This window comes from Erpetoichthys calabaricus, chromosome 2 (genome assembly GCF_900747795.2).
Source record: "Erpetoichthys calabaricus chromosome 2, fErpCal1.3, whole genome shotgun sequence".
NCBI classification, from domain to species: domain Eukaryota; kingdom Metazoa; phylum Chordata; class Cladistia; order Polypteriformes; family Polypteridae; genus Erpetoichthys; species Erpetoichthys calabaricus.
The window spans coordinates 160,697,262-160,711,633 of record NC_041395.2 but is presented as its reverse complement, the minus strand read 5'-3'; the positions used below and the strand labels follow the sequence as shown (position 1 = coordinate 160,711,633).

The 14,372-nt window shown below is 37.2% G+C and overlaps 1 protein-coding gene across 2 annotated transcripts in view; it reads left to right on the top strand.

The window, feature by feature from the left end:
* Positions 1–14,372, top strand: part of pccb (propionyl-CoA carboxylase subunit beta) — a 34,215-nt gene extending 19,843 nt beyond the window's left edge. Inside the window, exons 7-15 of one of the 2 annotated variants that reach the window (XM_028794703.2) lie at positions 2,680–2,788; positions 3,701–3,821; positions 5,030–5,111; positions 5,220–5,343; positions 7,589–7,696; positions 8,744–8,844; positions 10,713–10,811; positions 11,273–11,372; positions 14,151–14,372. In XM_028794703.2, the coding sequence (XP_028650536.2) occupies positions 2,680–2,788; positions 3,701–3,821; positions 5,030–5,111; positions 5,220–5,343; positions 7,589–7,696; positions 8,744–8,844; positions 10,713–10,811; positions 11,273–11,372; positions 14,151–14,272 (966 nt within the window). In that variant the 3' untranslated portion in view covers positions 14,273–14,372. The remainder of the gene's footprint in view (positions 1–2,679; positions 2,789–3,700; positions 3,822–5,029; positions 5,112–5,219; positions 5,344–7,588; positions 7,697–8,743; positions 8,845–10,712; positions 10,812–11,272; positions 11,373–14,150) is intronic. The other variant, XM_051923040.1, reaches the window with a different exon arrangement.

Below are 14,372 nucleotides of genomic sequence, written 5' to 3'. Positions count from 1 at the left end.
GTCTTTTTCTACCAGGTGCTGCGATTCAGTCGTCAGATGGGGCAATATCTCTTTAAACTTCAGACTTTTTCTAATTTTGCTTAAGGTATTGCACAAGTTGAATATGGCCCTAAGGAGACGGTGTCGTAAAGCCCTATATCCCTGCAAACAAAATCCACATATTTATTCTGTGGTTCACTTTTACCGTTAGTTCTTACTTTTGACAGGTTTGGCAAGAATGTCCGTTTGACTTTAAGCCACTGCACACATGTGGAGATTTTAAACCTGAGATGTCTGACTTGTGTCCGCTGTATGTTAGCACATTTATCATAGCAAGCAAATAGCACTTGACAACAATTTAGTGAATATGTCAATTTTATTTATGCGCTCATTTGTTTATATTTGAAAGCTGCTTGAATTTTTACTGAGGATTTATACAGAATTTTTTGTCTGTATATTTTTGGGTTTGTTTCCCAAGAATTTAAAGCAGTTTGAATCTGTATAAGGAAAGGTTATAGTATAGAAGTAGGTTTTTGTTTTTTTTTTTTAAACTAAGATTTTACTTTAAGATTTAAGATTTTATTTATTTGGAGTTAACCAACAAATGTAGTGTGTTCTCCTGTAAAACTTTTTAATCTTTTAACTGGTCAGATTTGAGACTTTAATTTGTATTACCTATTTTATTTATTTTGAATTGACCAAAGAATTTAATTGTGCATTTTGTTTGTGTTCTGCTGTAACACTTGAAGCTTTTGACTGGTCATAATTAAGATTTTAGTTTGTTATATATACCTATTTTGTTTATTTGAAATACATTCATATAATGTTCCACAGTACATTTGTCGTGTTCAACTTCTGACAGAAAATAAGTAAAATTTAAACCAAAATTAGCCTTATGGTATCTTCCCATCTCACTTATGAGTAAAATAGGAACCTTTATGCTTGTCAGAAATAGATTTGATTTGTATTGTGATGTATATCGATACAGATTTTTTTACCTTAGATAGATAGATAGATAGATAGATACTTTATTAATCCCAAGGGGAAATTCACATACTCCAGCAGCAGCATACTGTACAAAAAAAAATATTAAATTAAAGATTGATAACAATGCAGGCAAAAACAGACAATAACTTTGAATAATGTTAACGTTTACCCCCCCCCCCCCCGGGTGGAATTGAAGAGTCGCATAGTGTGGCGGAGGAACGATCTCCTCAGTCTGTCAGTGGAGCAGGACAGTGACAGCAGTCTGTCGCTGAAGCTGCTCCACTGTCTAGAGATGACACTGTTCAGTGGATGCAGTGGATTCTCCATTATTGACAGGAGCCTGCTGAGCACCCTTATCACCCAGCCCTAATCCCAATCATTCTAGCAGACTCGCCAAAGTAAGTCTATTTTAAAAACACAAATTTTTTTTCTTCTAAAGACTCAAAATCCAGATCTGTGATAGGCAAACCTGATATAAGGCAATTATCTGCAGGTACTGTACAGAAAAAGCTGTCAGTCATTTATATACAGTAGAACCCCTATTTATGAGCATTTTTTTTAAGGACAGACAAAAAAAAAAGTATTGAATGCAGCAAATTGTGAATGATTCATCAGGTGCCATTTCTACAGGTATGAATTCACTCATTTCTAATAATTGTTTTATTGCAGGTATTTTTGTAATTACCAGTTATGGCAGGTTTGATTTGTTATATTTAATTTGTGGAAAATATTGCACTTTTTGTTTCATATTATTCTTTTTCATGAATGCTACCATGTTGACAGCAATGGCACTATTGTTAATCCATGAGAGCCTAAAGCCTGATTGTTTATGAGGTTTGAGTACAAAAGGCTGTACTCAAAAGACAGAGAAGTGTGATCAGCAAAAAATGACACAGACACATACGTTTTCAGAAAGGATTAACACTGCATTCAATACTGCTAACTTCTCGCTCCAGCCAGTCCTTACTCTTGACTCTAATTCAAAGGTTTCTACACTTAAAGCAACAACTAACAATTTCAGTTATCCATTTCTCTTCCTTGCAATCACGAGCGTAGGAATTTGCAGACATCCTGCACATGAACAATGTGAAGCAGCACAGTAACCAGTATCTCTGCATTAGTTTGCATCTGTCTGACAAATTATTTTATTCATTTTGTGCATGCAGGGCATATTTAGGGTAGTTATCTGTGCATACTCGTATCGGATTTGGATCACTTGCAAAATTCATTTGGAAAATTTTAAAATATGATTTAACAATTGTTTGCTAAATTTTCAATAACAGCATCCAAAAATATACAGTATACTGCAGGAAACAATTAATATGGGGAATATTAAATCGGAATTGTGCAGTAATGTTACTTAACATTTGAACATTGGAATCATTTAAGTTTGTGTGAAAACAAGTTTTATTAAATTAATGACACGTATGTGCACTATCCAGATTACTTGCAAGAAATATTGTAGTTCAGATCAAATATACACCCATCACATGTGAAAAATAAAGGATTATCTATCTGTAATGAGGTCTCCTTTATTATTTTGTGAGAAGTCACTTGAAAGGTTTTTTTCAGCGTAACAAAATGCATATTAAGTTAATTTACTTGAATATTAATTTCAAATAGCTAATTTTAGTATATTGTTAGTTTGGAGGTGGTAATAGGACGTACATCTGTTAAAGTAATTGATTTTTGTGTTTGTTGTTGTTTATGCAGGACACATCGTACTTATTCATCACTGGTCCCGATGTTGTGAAGTCTGTTACAAATGAGGATGTAACTCAGGAAGAGCTTGGTGGTGCAAAGACCCACACGGCTGTATCAGGTAGATCACCAAATTGAAAACGTGCTCTTTAGAAAGGCATTACTCTTATATATGTGACACCATAAAGGTATATTCTGAAAATTCCACTTCATCCCTTATTTACTACTTATCGACTCTGCTACAAAGCACTTTTAGCTTCTAAAGTGTTTTAGAAACAATATTGTGTGTTTAGGGGTATTGTCAAACCTTATTTCTGTTTAGACAAAACAGCACATACAGTAAGTGTTATTTAAAATTTGCATTGGGCTGTTTATTTACTAGCTATTTCATAGTCCTTGATGAATTGAATGAATTTGTATGATAAGTAGTGTATAATTGTGTAGGCTGACTTCACTGGTTGTGTTAATGTTAATTTAGGTTACCAGTTCAGAAGTTCCATTTTTGTTAACAGTAACATTAGAGGTTTTTTAAAATCAGAATGCAAATTGTCAAAAGGTCTCTCTGTACTGGTTAGTGATGAACTGGATTTAGCCTTCTTGGCTACCAAAACACTTTTTCTTACAATAGCTCCAGTATTTAATTAGCTGTAAAAAGGACAGTAGGCTTATGGCTTTTAATGAAAGGCCTGTCCTGTTTTTCAGTGCGTTCCTGCTTCCAAAAAGATTTAGTAAACATGGCTAATTGTTTAAAATATTTTGGGTTATTAGTTGCAGGTTTCTTTTTATAGTAGTGTTTACCAGATTTAACTGAAGCCTCTGTCTGTCCATGTTTTGTTTTGAACAATGCATTCTCTGGCGAATATTCACACCTTCAACTAAATACAGTAGCCATGCAGTCCAGGCCTTTGGAGAAGGTGGGGGAGAGCAAGCAAATTAAAGCTGTGAGAAGGCTGTTAAAGGGAGATGAATTTATGCCCATTTCTGTTGGTGTATTCCCTTAATACTGAAATATGTGTTGTTGTTTTTCTTTAAGGGGTTGCTCATAGAGCATTTGAAAATGATGTAGAGGCCTTGCTTAATCTGAGAGAATTTTTCAACTTTTTACCTCTCAGCAACAAGGATCCTGCTCCAGTAATGGAGTGTCATGACCCAAGGTGAGAGTGCACATTTATATTATTATACACGATCTGGTAAATAATAACTGTTAATTACTTTTCCCCTTGTGTAAGTAGTTTTAAAATCGGCATATACTGTGTATGGATTACAAAACGGCCTCTTCTGGCTGCTCCTTTAGCTTCCTGTACTTGTTAATTCTGTTCTATCAGAGTATCGGATGTAAGCACAGTGTGCCATATTTGTGTTGTCTGTCAATTCATTAATAGCCAGGGACAAGTGATCAGCCTAACGGACACCATCCATCACCTAACTTTGGATAGTCTTTACCAAGACAGGAACAAAATGTGTAGCAGTTGCAGTTGACAGAGGTACTCACTTCACAGATAGAGTAGCGTTATTCATCAATTTAACACTACCAAGCTCCAATATGTAGGCTGAGTATTTCCGAATGATGGCTTTATAAATGCATACTTTCCAATCCATTTATCATTTAAATAATAATGTATATCTCTATATCAGGTTTTCTTTTAGGACATTTAGATATTTTTGATGCATAAATTGCTACATGAATTTAGAATATTTCCTGGCTAATAAACGAAAGCTACATACATGTGTGCAACTGTTGTGGATTTACAAAAGGGGCAAAGGAATTTGATAAGAACCCCAGAATGAATTCTGTGCAACATATGCTTGATGATTCCATATCATGCCATTTTCCAAGTCTGGTAAATCATGAGCAGGGTCATGGGAGGGGGATGAGAGCCTGTCCTAGCAAGTATAGGGTGCTGGACAAGGCGCCAGTCCCAACGCAGGGTGAACTCATATGCACAGACTCACACTAGGGCCAATTTAGCGTTGCCAGTCCATCTAACCTGCCTGTCTTTGGACTGTGGGAGGAAACCCATGGGGACACTGGGAGAACACGCAAACTTTACATGGGGAGGGCCTGGGATGTGAACCGTGGCATCTTTACTGTGAGGCAGCAGTGCTACCACTATGCCACTGTGCTGCCCAATTTCTTATCACCTGTTGATGTAAATTTGACTGACCGAACCTAGAGTTTGTGATGTGGAGTGAACTGGGGAGATTGTCTGTTAGAGTGTGAGGTGTTGAGGGGGCCTGGCCTTGCCAATAGAGTATTTAGATTTGACATGGGAACAAATTCTTAGACTATTTGATGATCCCTGTTCTACTTGCACTGGCTGGCTCATACTAACTGCAAAATTGTGTTCTGTGTGTTTTTTAGTGACCGTCTTGTTCCTGGCTTGGATACTGTGGTGCCATTTGAATCCACAAAAGCTTACGATATGCTAGACATTATTCATGGTGTAAGTAAATTTAGTCTGTGCTTTCTGTTACGATGCTGTGTTCTGTGGTTTTTAATCTTTAAAATTGGGGATCACTGTTGAAAGTTAAAGTGTACTTTGTCTTTGTAGATTGCTGATGAGAGGGATTTCTTTGAAATTATGCCCAACTATGCAAAGAATATTGTTGTAGGATTTGCCAGAATGAATGGTCGGACTGTTGGAATTGTGGGAAACCAGCCAAAAGTAGCATCTGGTAAGTGTTTTAATCAAAAAATATAAGTTACTTGGTATAGTCACTTTTATCCATAGGTATCCTATGAATTTTTCTAGTTTTCTTGCCTGCTTTCTTTCAGTTCCAACAGCAGAGTTTAAACTTTATATGTCAATATACAAATAGATGCATAGTGGGATTTGAAGTACAATTCATGTTTGAAGTTTATGAGTTTCTAGTAGCTTACCTTACATCTCACCTGAAGAAAATGTGTCATTTTGCTTGACTCCTCATTCTTAGCTGTATGTAACGTATAATATCTTGAAGTCTTTGGTAACTCCACTGGTGATGCTAATGCTGTATGAAACTGTGTAATTCATAAGTAAATTCAATATTTGCTTTTGCTTAGAAATTATATATTATAAACGTGTTTAATTGCAAGGAAAACATAGTGACTGAAGTGTGCTCTGTGGTAAAGACAGAGATAGAAGAACACAATTTGCAGTGTATTTTGGAAGACTTTATGAAAGACGGTATTAGCATATTGTTTGTTTGTTTAGCCATTGTCTTCCACATATGTGTACAAAACTAAGTCAATGTGTACTACCCATTGTAAAAAATGTTTTGTTGTGAACTAGGATTGAGCCAATGGTAGATATCGTCCGTTGCTGATTGGATGGTTGATGTAAATATACATTGTTGATTGAGAAATATTTCTGCAAATGTTTGGAGCCAAAGCAGCAAACTGTAGCTGTCTCCTGTTTTCACCTTACCTCCACACATCTAATCGCTGCAGGAGTGTGCCTGATGAGTGTGAAGAGCTGCTGTGGTGCATTGCTTCTTGTTCTTTACAATGCTCTCCTTAATATGACTGTTCAATGTCACAGTTGGTGTTTTTTGGGTTTTTTTGACCGTTTTTAAGGGTCTTCTGAAGTTGCTCATTTGCACGATGGAATGTCTGCCTCAACGGTGGATGACCAGTCCTCAGACTAATGCAACTTGTCAGCAACGTTACAATATTATGACTTCACCATCTGTTTTCCTAACTCTCTTACCCTGGGCAGGGTTGTGGGTCAGCTGGAGGCTGTCCTTGTGCTGTTGTGTTTTACATAACCAATGTAGTCAGTTTTAGGCACTGGACAAGGAAAGTAGCGGCAAAGTGGCACTTGTTTGGTCTTGCGTGTGTTGCTTGATGTGCACCAGTACCAGCAGAATGCGATGCTTCATGGGATCCCCACTCCCTTCAATATAATACAGTATACCAATATGCCTGTGCTACGACTTCTAAAGGAATGGCACTGCCCCGTTGTGTAAAAAATAACAATGAAATGGAAGGAGGAACAAGACGCTAACTAAACAGATTACTGCCCGGAGTTTGGTTTAGCTTCAAGCACTGCATATAAGAGAATAAATCTGAAATAAACCAATTACACTATAGATCAAAGTAGGCCTTTTTTTTTTATTATTATTATTTTTTTTCAGTCAGGGCTGTTGTCCTCCTGCGTGCACATCAAACTCACAATACCAATCAACACTCCTTGTAATGCATTTTTTGTGGCATGTCATTTGTACATGATAAGAAAAGGCAAAATATGTGCTATAGCTCAGCCACGGTGAAGCAAAATGAAATACAATCTTTTTTTTCTCTAACTTCTGGTAGAAGGAGAACATCTGGAGAAATTGTGTTTGAGTTAAAGTAATTAATAACTTCTAATTTCCTGTTGGTAGACATTTATTCAAATCCATTTTATGAGGAAGATCTAATTTTAGTTTCGTGGCAGTACAGCATTGTGATTTGTAGCAATTTCAAATGAACGAAGAATGAATAGCCTTACAATTATCACAATTATTTTACCAATTACCACTACATTTTGCTGAGTTGCAGCAATCTGTGAGACAACAAAATTAACTCTCGTGTCCCTAGCTAAAACGCCTGCACTCATTTCCCGTCCCACTGCCCAGTGTAGGAGCTTTTCATGGTACATTGGTAGAGCAGCTAATTATTTCTTATCTACAAACATCTCTCCGAGTGTGAGCAAATGATGGTATCATAAATCATCAATGTTTTGAAATGACAATATGAACTTTTTAAGACCTCACATAGCCATATTATGAATTGCACTGATAGATCGATTGCTGCCTAATTATTTGGCTTTGGTGAAAAATTATAAAATGGGCAAGGTTGTCGAATGAGAAGAGATGGGTAAGATGTAATGGGATCTTAGGGTCACATGATAAGCAGTGTGTGCAAAAAGTTATTTACTATAAACTGTGGACTACATTTCAGGTTGTTTGGACATCAACTCTTCTGTGAAAGGTGCTCGTTTTGTTCGGTTCTGTGACGCCTTCAATATACCTATCATAACCTTTGTTGATGTGCCAGGGTTTCTTCCAGGTAAGCAAAGAAGAGTTTTTTTTGGTAAATGCACCTATTTACAAAAACAGCCACAACCATTTTACATGACTTTTTCTTTTCTCTTGTGTATTGGCTTATATTAGGCCAGATCTATTTAACCAATTTTTGAGTATTCTTTCTACATTGAAGTAGAAAAATATTCGTTTGCTCATGCTTTTTTTGCATTAGCCTTTTGTTTTAAGCTTTTGTCTAGTCTCATTCACTTCCCACTGCTTTACCTCCAGTCATATGTACAACAGCACATTCATTGAAATCATTGTGTTCGGGCTCCTCTAGGGGCTGGCATAGCTCTAAAGATGGCCAAGTCCATCCATCAGGATAATTTGAATTATGCCGTTCACATTGGTGAAAAATTCCAGATCTCCGAGTCAGTCACTTGCTCCTCTTACATATATATATATATATATATATATATATAAGTGATGCCCAAAGCAGCTCAATAATTACACCTAGGAAATGTTTTTTTTTTAAACACATAACCTTTTGTTATTTTTAGATTACTACAGAATGTGTGTGTTTTTTTTGTTTTGTTTGTTTAAAAAAAGATAGTTAATGAAATTAAAATGTTTTTTTTAATTAAAATCCATGACTGTCCACCACTGTTTAGGGTGATTTTTTTCTTTTTATTAAATCGACTGACATTTGTTAGCATGGGTGTCCGGTGATTTTTAGTTTAGGACTATGAACATTTTATTTCCCATACTGATCAACTTCACTAAATTGGTTTTATGTGTAGAAACTGAACTGTTTGGTTTCACAAAATACGATGCTTACATGCTTTTAACTAATCTGTAACAAAGCAGATGAACAATATCCCCATGCAATGCTGATTATACAGTTCTCTGGCTTAGGTGGCCCCCATTCTTCACGTCTCGGCTGCATGCTTGTTCTTAAATTAGCACCCTGTTCCACTTTTATGCTGTGCATTGCACAATGAGTCAGTAAAGATTAATTCTGCTTTGGCAGAGTCAGTGCCCTCTCCATTTCTGTAGTTGACCTCTGACTGTACGTTATCATGACTTTCAGGAACAGCACAAGAATATGGAGGCATCATCCGACATGGAGCTAAGCTACTTTTTGCTTTTGCTGAGGCTACTGTGCCAAAAATTACAATTATCACACGCAAGGTAAAGGTTGTATTTTTTTAAGTGAATAATCAATAACTATTTAATATTGTTGTGGTAGTGCATGTGGATATCACAAGCCAACCATCACAGAATTGTTTTCCTTTAGGTCCTGATAATAGAGCTCTTTGAATGCAACTTTGATATTATATAAACCCCCATGAACATTCATGGATCTGGCTATGTGAGCAAGCTGGACTGCTAGCTCTCGGTAAGATGGCGGTGTGCACTCTCCACCAGTGGGCTGAAGGGCACAGACCTGATGTGGTGCTTTTGTGAATTAAATTGACACAGTGACCGGAGTAGAGCTTGCTCCAGTTATTTTACTAGGATACTCTTCACTTTATTGTACATTCCAGATAACAGGTTTGTGGTGACCATTTAAGACTCCAAATGATGAAATATGAGTACCTCTTCTGTGCAGTGGGAAGACATCCCATTCTGACCTGGTTCCTCCCATGGCCCTGGGCTTTCACATAAGGTTCTGGCCTCTGTAATCAAGAAAATACATTTTGATGAATGAATGAATGAATGAATGAAAGAAAGAAAGCAAGGCAGCTGTGTACCTTTTTTTTTTTTTTTTTCTCGCAGAAATTGCATGCAACATAATACCACTGCAAGTATTAAACATGATTATATAAATAAGATATACATACCACTATATATAAAAATGTATACAATACATACAAAAATCTCCTTATATAATATGCTACCGTGGCTGGCTGTTTGTCTGTCCAGGATTTTAAATGACCAGTAGCTCGTAATCCATTTGACCTATCGACCTGAAATTTGGTATACATATACTACGTGATATCTACTATCTGCTTTTGTGGTGATGATTGACCTCTAAGGTTATTCCTTTTTATTTTTATTTTATTTTATTATAGAATGAACTCCCGGCAGCGGTCAGCAGGGCGACCATGCGGCGCATGTGTATGGGCGCCATTCTCATCCCTACCACCTTTGCCGTCACTTCCCCTGTCTCTTCAAATCTTAAAGTATTCTTGAGGCATATTGAAGACTTAAGTGCCAGCTTAAGTGAAAAATTAAAGAAAACATACTAAGTAATTGCAACACAAACACTGACTTAATCAGTTTTAATATGAAAAGATGCCAGTGAAAGAAGAGAAGAAGTGGGACGCTAGAGTGGAGAAAAGAAGAGCTGCTCAGGGAGTCGCAAGCACATCAACCTCTGAGCAAACGAATGCTAAACATACAGAGAGAGCATGAAAACTATGAATGCTCAAGTCAAGTGTATTCACTGCACGTTATTGTGCAGTGTGCCGTTACTGGTTTATATTTATTATATATTCAGCTCATCGTAAATCGCACTAACATTTACAGTGGGTTAATAAAAGTAATGTGTGCACTGTGCTATCTCGTTACCTTTTCTCTACATGCACATTTAAACTTGTAATTTAAAGATTATTAATTGAACCAGAGTCTATATACTGTACTTATAGGTTTCTTATTTTAACTTAGAAAGTAAAATTTGTATAGTTCGGAGTGTGCAGAGAGCCTCTCCTGAGAGACTGTGCTCTGTGTTGACCGTCTAGCTGGGCAGCTCAGTGTCCACACAGCACATGAGACCACATGGTGGACTGACCTCTAGGTTGTAACTGATGCTGCAAATACAGGCACCTGATCCACTGATGCTAAAATTTAAGCAGGAAATCACGTTCTTTTCAAATTTTTACAGAAACATAACCTGTGTGTTAGGGGAGTTGTTGGTTTTTATTTTTTTCTTCATTGGTGTGGCCAGTCAGCCTTTAACTCAATAATATATATACACTGCTGAAATGTGAATTCAATTTAACGTGAACTGAAGTCGTCATGGTTTGTTTTGGGTGATGCTACTCTGTTTCACATAGGCCTATGGTGGCGCTTATGATGTTATGAGCTCCAAACATCTGAGGGGAGATGTGAATTACGCCTGGCCATCCGCAGAAGTAGCTGTCATGGGTGCAAAGGTAAAGTACTTAACGGAGGACATGTGGATTGCTGCCTGTTTTTGTTCTGCAGTATGTCTTAGTCAGCTTATGATAAGGATTGTTCTATTAAATGGGATAGTTTGGCCTTTGATTCATAAACCAGTCAATACAATTAAATCAGACTGTGTGAAAAAAATCATTTTTATGTTTATAAGAGTTAATTTGACAAAGGGTAAAATTGATGTTTTTCCAGCTGCTGTTGCCCCTTTATTAGCACAATTATGACTGGAGTTGGTTGAAAATTTGTGCTTAGGCAAATTAGAGTGAAAGTATAAAAATGTAAAGTGATTTTTCTTTGCCTTCTGAGGGGGTGTTATAGCTTGCAGATAGATCTTTAGCTGTGGTTAAGCAAAACCGTTTTTTTTTTTTTCTTCTTTGATTATATCAGTGCTTATGTTAATAAAATTCATGTGTTCCAAATATTTTTTTATTATTCCCAGGGTGCTGTACAAATCATTTTCAGAGGTAAAGAAAACCAAGCAGAGGCTGAAGCAGAATATGTTGAGACATTTGCAAATCCTTTCCCTGCGGCCGTGAGAGGTATGGATTTTTAGTGACTACTTCAGGGCACCTAGAGCTTGGGTTTCATGCCTTATGGCAGACCATCCAGGGATGTGAACAAAGTTGCTGGGTTAAACGTAAGTTCTTTGTGTCCCAAAAGGTGAGGAAAATGGATGTTGTGCTTTTGAGCTTGTCATAAAAGATTCAACAAAAATGAAGGCAGTGTTGTAAAAATATTGCAAATACAAGACTGGACTGCACCAAATCCAGTGGGGTGGGGTGGAGTATGTCATGTAGATATGAGACAATACACTTTTTCCATGGTACAATTCATATTGTGAGTTAGACAATATTCTCAAGATGTTACAACATTAGAAAAATTCAGACGAGAACAGGCAATTCAGTCCAACAAAGCGCACTGTTCCTATCCTCTTAATTCTTCTAAAATACCATCAAGTCGTGTTTTGAAAGTCTTACCGTCTGCCACACTACTTGGTAGCTTGTTCTGTGTGTCTGCGGTTCTCTCTGTGAAGAAAAACTTGCTAATGTTTGCTCGAAAATTACCTTAACAAGTTAACAACTGTGTCCCTGTGTTCTTGATGAACTCATTTTAAAGTAGAAGTTGCAATCCACTGTACTAATTTCCTTCATAATTTTAAACACTTCAGTCATGTCACCTGTTAATCTCCTTTTGCTTGAACGGCTCAGCTCTTTTAATCTTTCCTCATAATTCAACTCATGTAACCCTGGAATCAGCCTAGTCACTGTGCTCTGGACCTTTTCCAGCGCTGCTATGTCCTTTTTGTAGCCTGGAGACCAAAGCTGCACATAGTACTCCAGATGAGGCCTCACCAGTGTGTTATAAAGCCTGAGCAGAACCTCCTTGGACTTGAACTCCACACATCTGCTATATAACCTAACATTCTGTTAGCCTTCTTAATGGCGTCTGAACACTGTCTGGCAGTTGATAATGTGGAGTCCACTACGACGACTCAATTCTTCTCATAAGGTGTACTTTTGATTTTTAGACCTCCCAATGTTTAAACCTAGCATTTTTACTTCCTACATGTAATACTTTACATTTATATACATTAAATTTTATCGGCCATACATCTGCCGAAGCCTGTATGCTGCCCGAGTCCCTCTGTAATGATTCAGTGGATTTCAGATTATCTGCCAGTCTATCTAAGCTTGATGACTTCTGCAAACTTAACCAGCTTGTTCCTTCTGTTCCCATCCAAATTATTTATGTATATTAAAAACAGCAGCATCCCTATCACTTTCCCATGTGGAACTACACTCCTAACATCAGCCAATTCTGACAGGGTTTCTCACCCTGTAACCCTCTGCATCGTGTCTTTTTACCAATTCTGTACCCATCTACACACAACACCCTGAACTCCCACCACCGCTTCTGAACCAATACAGACTGTTCAGTAAAACTCCTGTTCTTGCCCTGTGTTCCTCAATCTTTTCCTTAATAATGCCTTCCATTAATTTACCTGTGATTATATTTTAAGATTACTTTCCTATAGTTGATTGCATCTGCCCGACTACACATTTTAAGTAACTGGTTAATATTTGCCATTTTCCAGTCCTTTTGGAATTTCCCCAGTGCACAATGACAGCCTAAAAATATGTGTCAAAGGTTTATATATGTACTCACTAATCTCCTTGAGAATTAGAGTGTAGATATTACCTGGTCCTGGTGATTTGTTTGATTTTAGCCTATTTAATCTGAGAAATATGTATCCCTCTACAATTTCTAAATCACTCTGTACCTCCGTAAGAGTCCCTGTTACCGCTGGGAGGTTATCTACTTCCTCACGTGTGAAGACTCCAGAAAAATGCCAACTTCGATCATCTGCTATTGTTCATTCCTGTGGCACTTTATCTCCTCCGTGGTGGAGTGTTGAGTACTTGTTCTCACATCCACAGTTCATGAGAGCTACACTACCTACAGCCTCCGCGCTCAGTAGCATTTGAATATCTCAGGAGAGCTGTGGCAGTATAATAACATTGGTGCTTCGCCTGTTCTAATATTTAAATTTGAAGTCAAGCCTGTGGATGCAGTTGTGAGTTTATGAAACTAGATTGTGATTTACCGTCCTCGTCTGTGGACGTGACTCACTGAATTAAGTGTGTCTGTGACGTGCATAACCTGCAGTCACAGCCCACTGTCATCTATAATGATGTCGGTGCACACCATTCTATACACAGTTACTAATGGTTCTGCCAAAGTGTACTTTATTTGCGATGTTATACCTTCGTTATAGTTATTCAGTGAGATTTTTTTTTTTTTAAATCCTCTTCTTTCAATAAGAGAGTTTCAATTGTCTTCATGGTTTTATTTCAGACATGAGGTAATGCTATATGATACACGATATAAGGCCACATTTTGTATCGGCAGTATTTTTGTATCATGAAATTCCATTCAACAAAATTACGTCTCATGCCCAATTTGTGCATTGGCAGTATTTGCTTATTCAATAATAAATGGCCATGCAGTTTTCAGTGGAACTTGCTAGAGCTGTTTAAAGCATGTCTATGCGGGAAAGTGGCCTGTGCGGCTGCAAAAGCAAAGTTGCCAAAATACAAGGTTGACGTCTCAGTTGAGATTTGAAATTAAAAATGTACAACCCAATGCTGCTGTTTTTTAAACTATGCAAGTGCCACAAGTTTTTTCAGTAAATGACGCCAGTGTTACTTTACCCCAACATTATGGTTAAAGGTTACAGGAATGCAACATGCAACTGAGTAATATAAACTGCTTTTTCAGAAATGCATTGTAATGTTGTCTACTTTCAAATTCTTCAGGTTTTGTTGATGATATAATTCAGCCATCCAGCACCCGAATGCGCATCTGCAGAGACCTGGAAGTGCTTGTGAACAAATGTCAAACTAATCCATGGAAAAAGCATGCGAACATCCCTCTGTGATCATAGGAGGAAGAGGAATATCTCACTGTAAATATACTGTCATAGCTGATAATGTAATAGAAGTTTCCCTGAATAAACATTTTATATAAAAAAAAAAAAA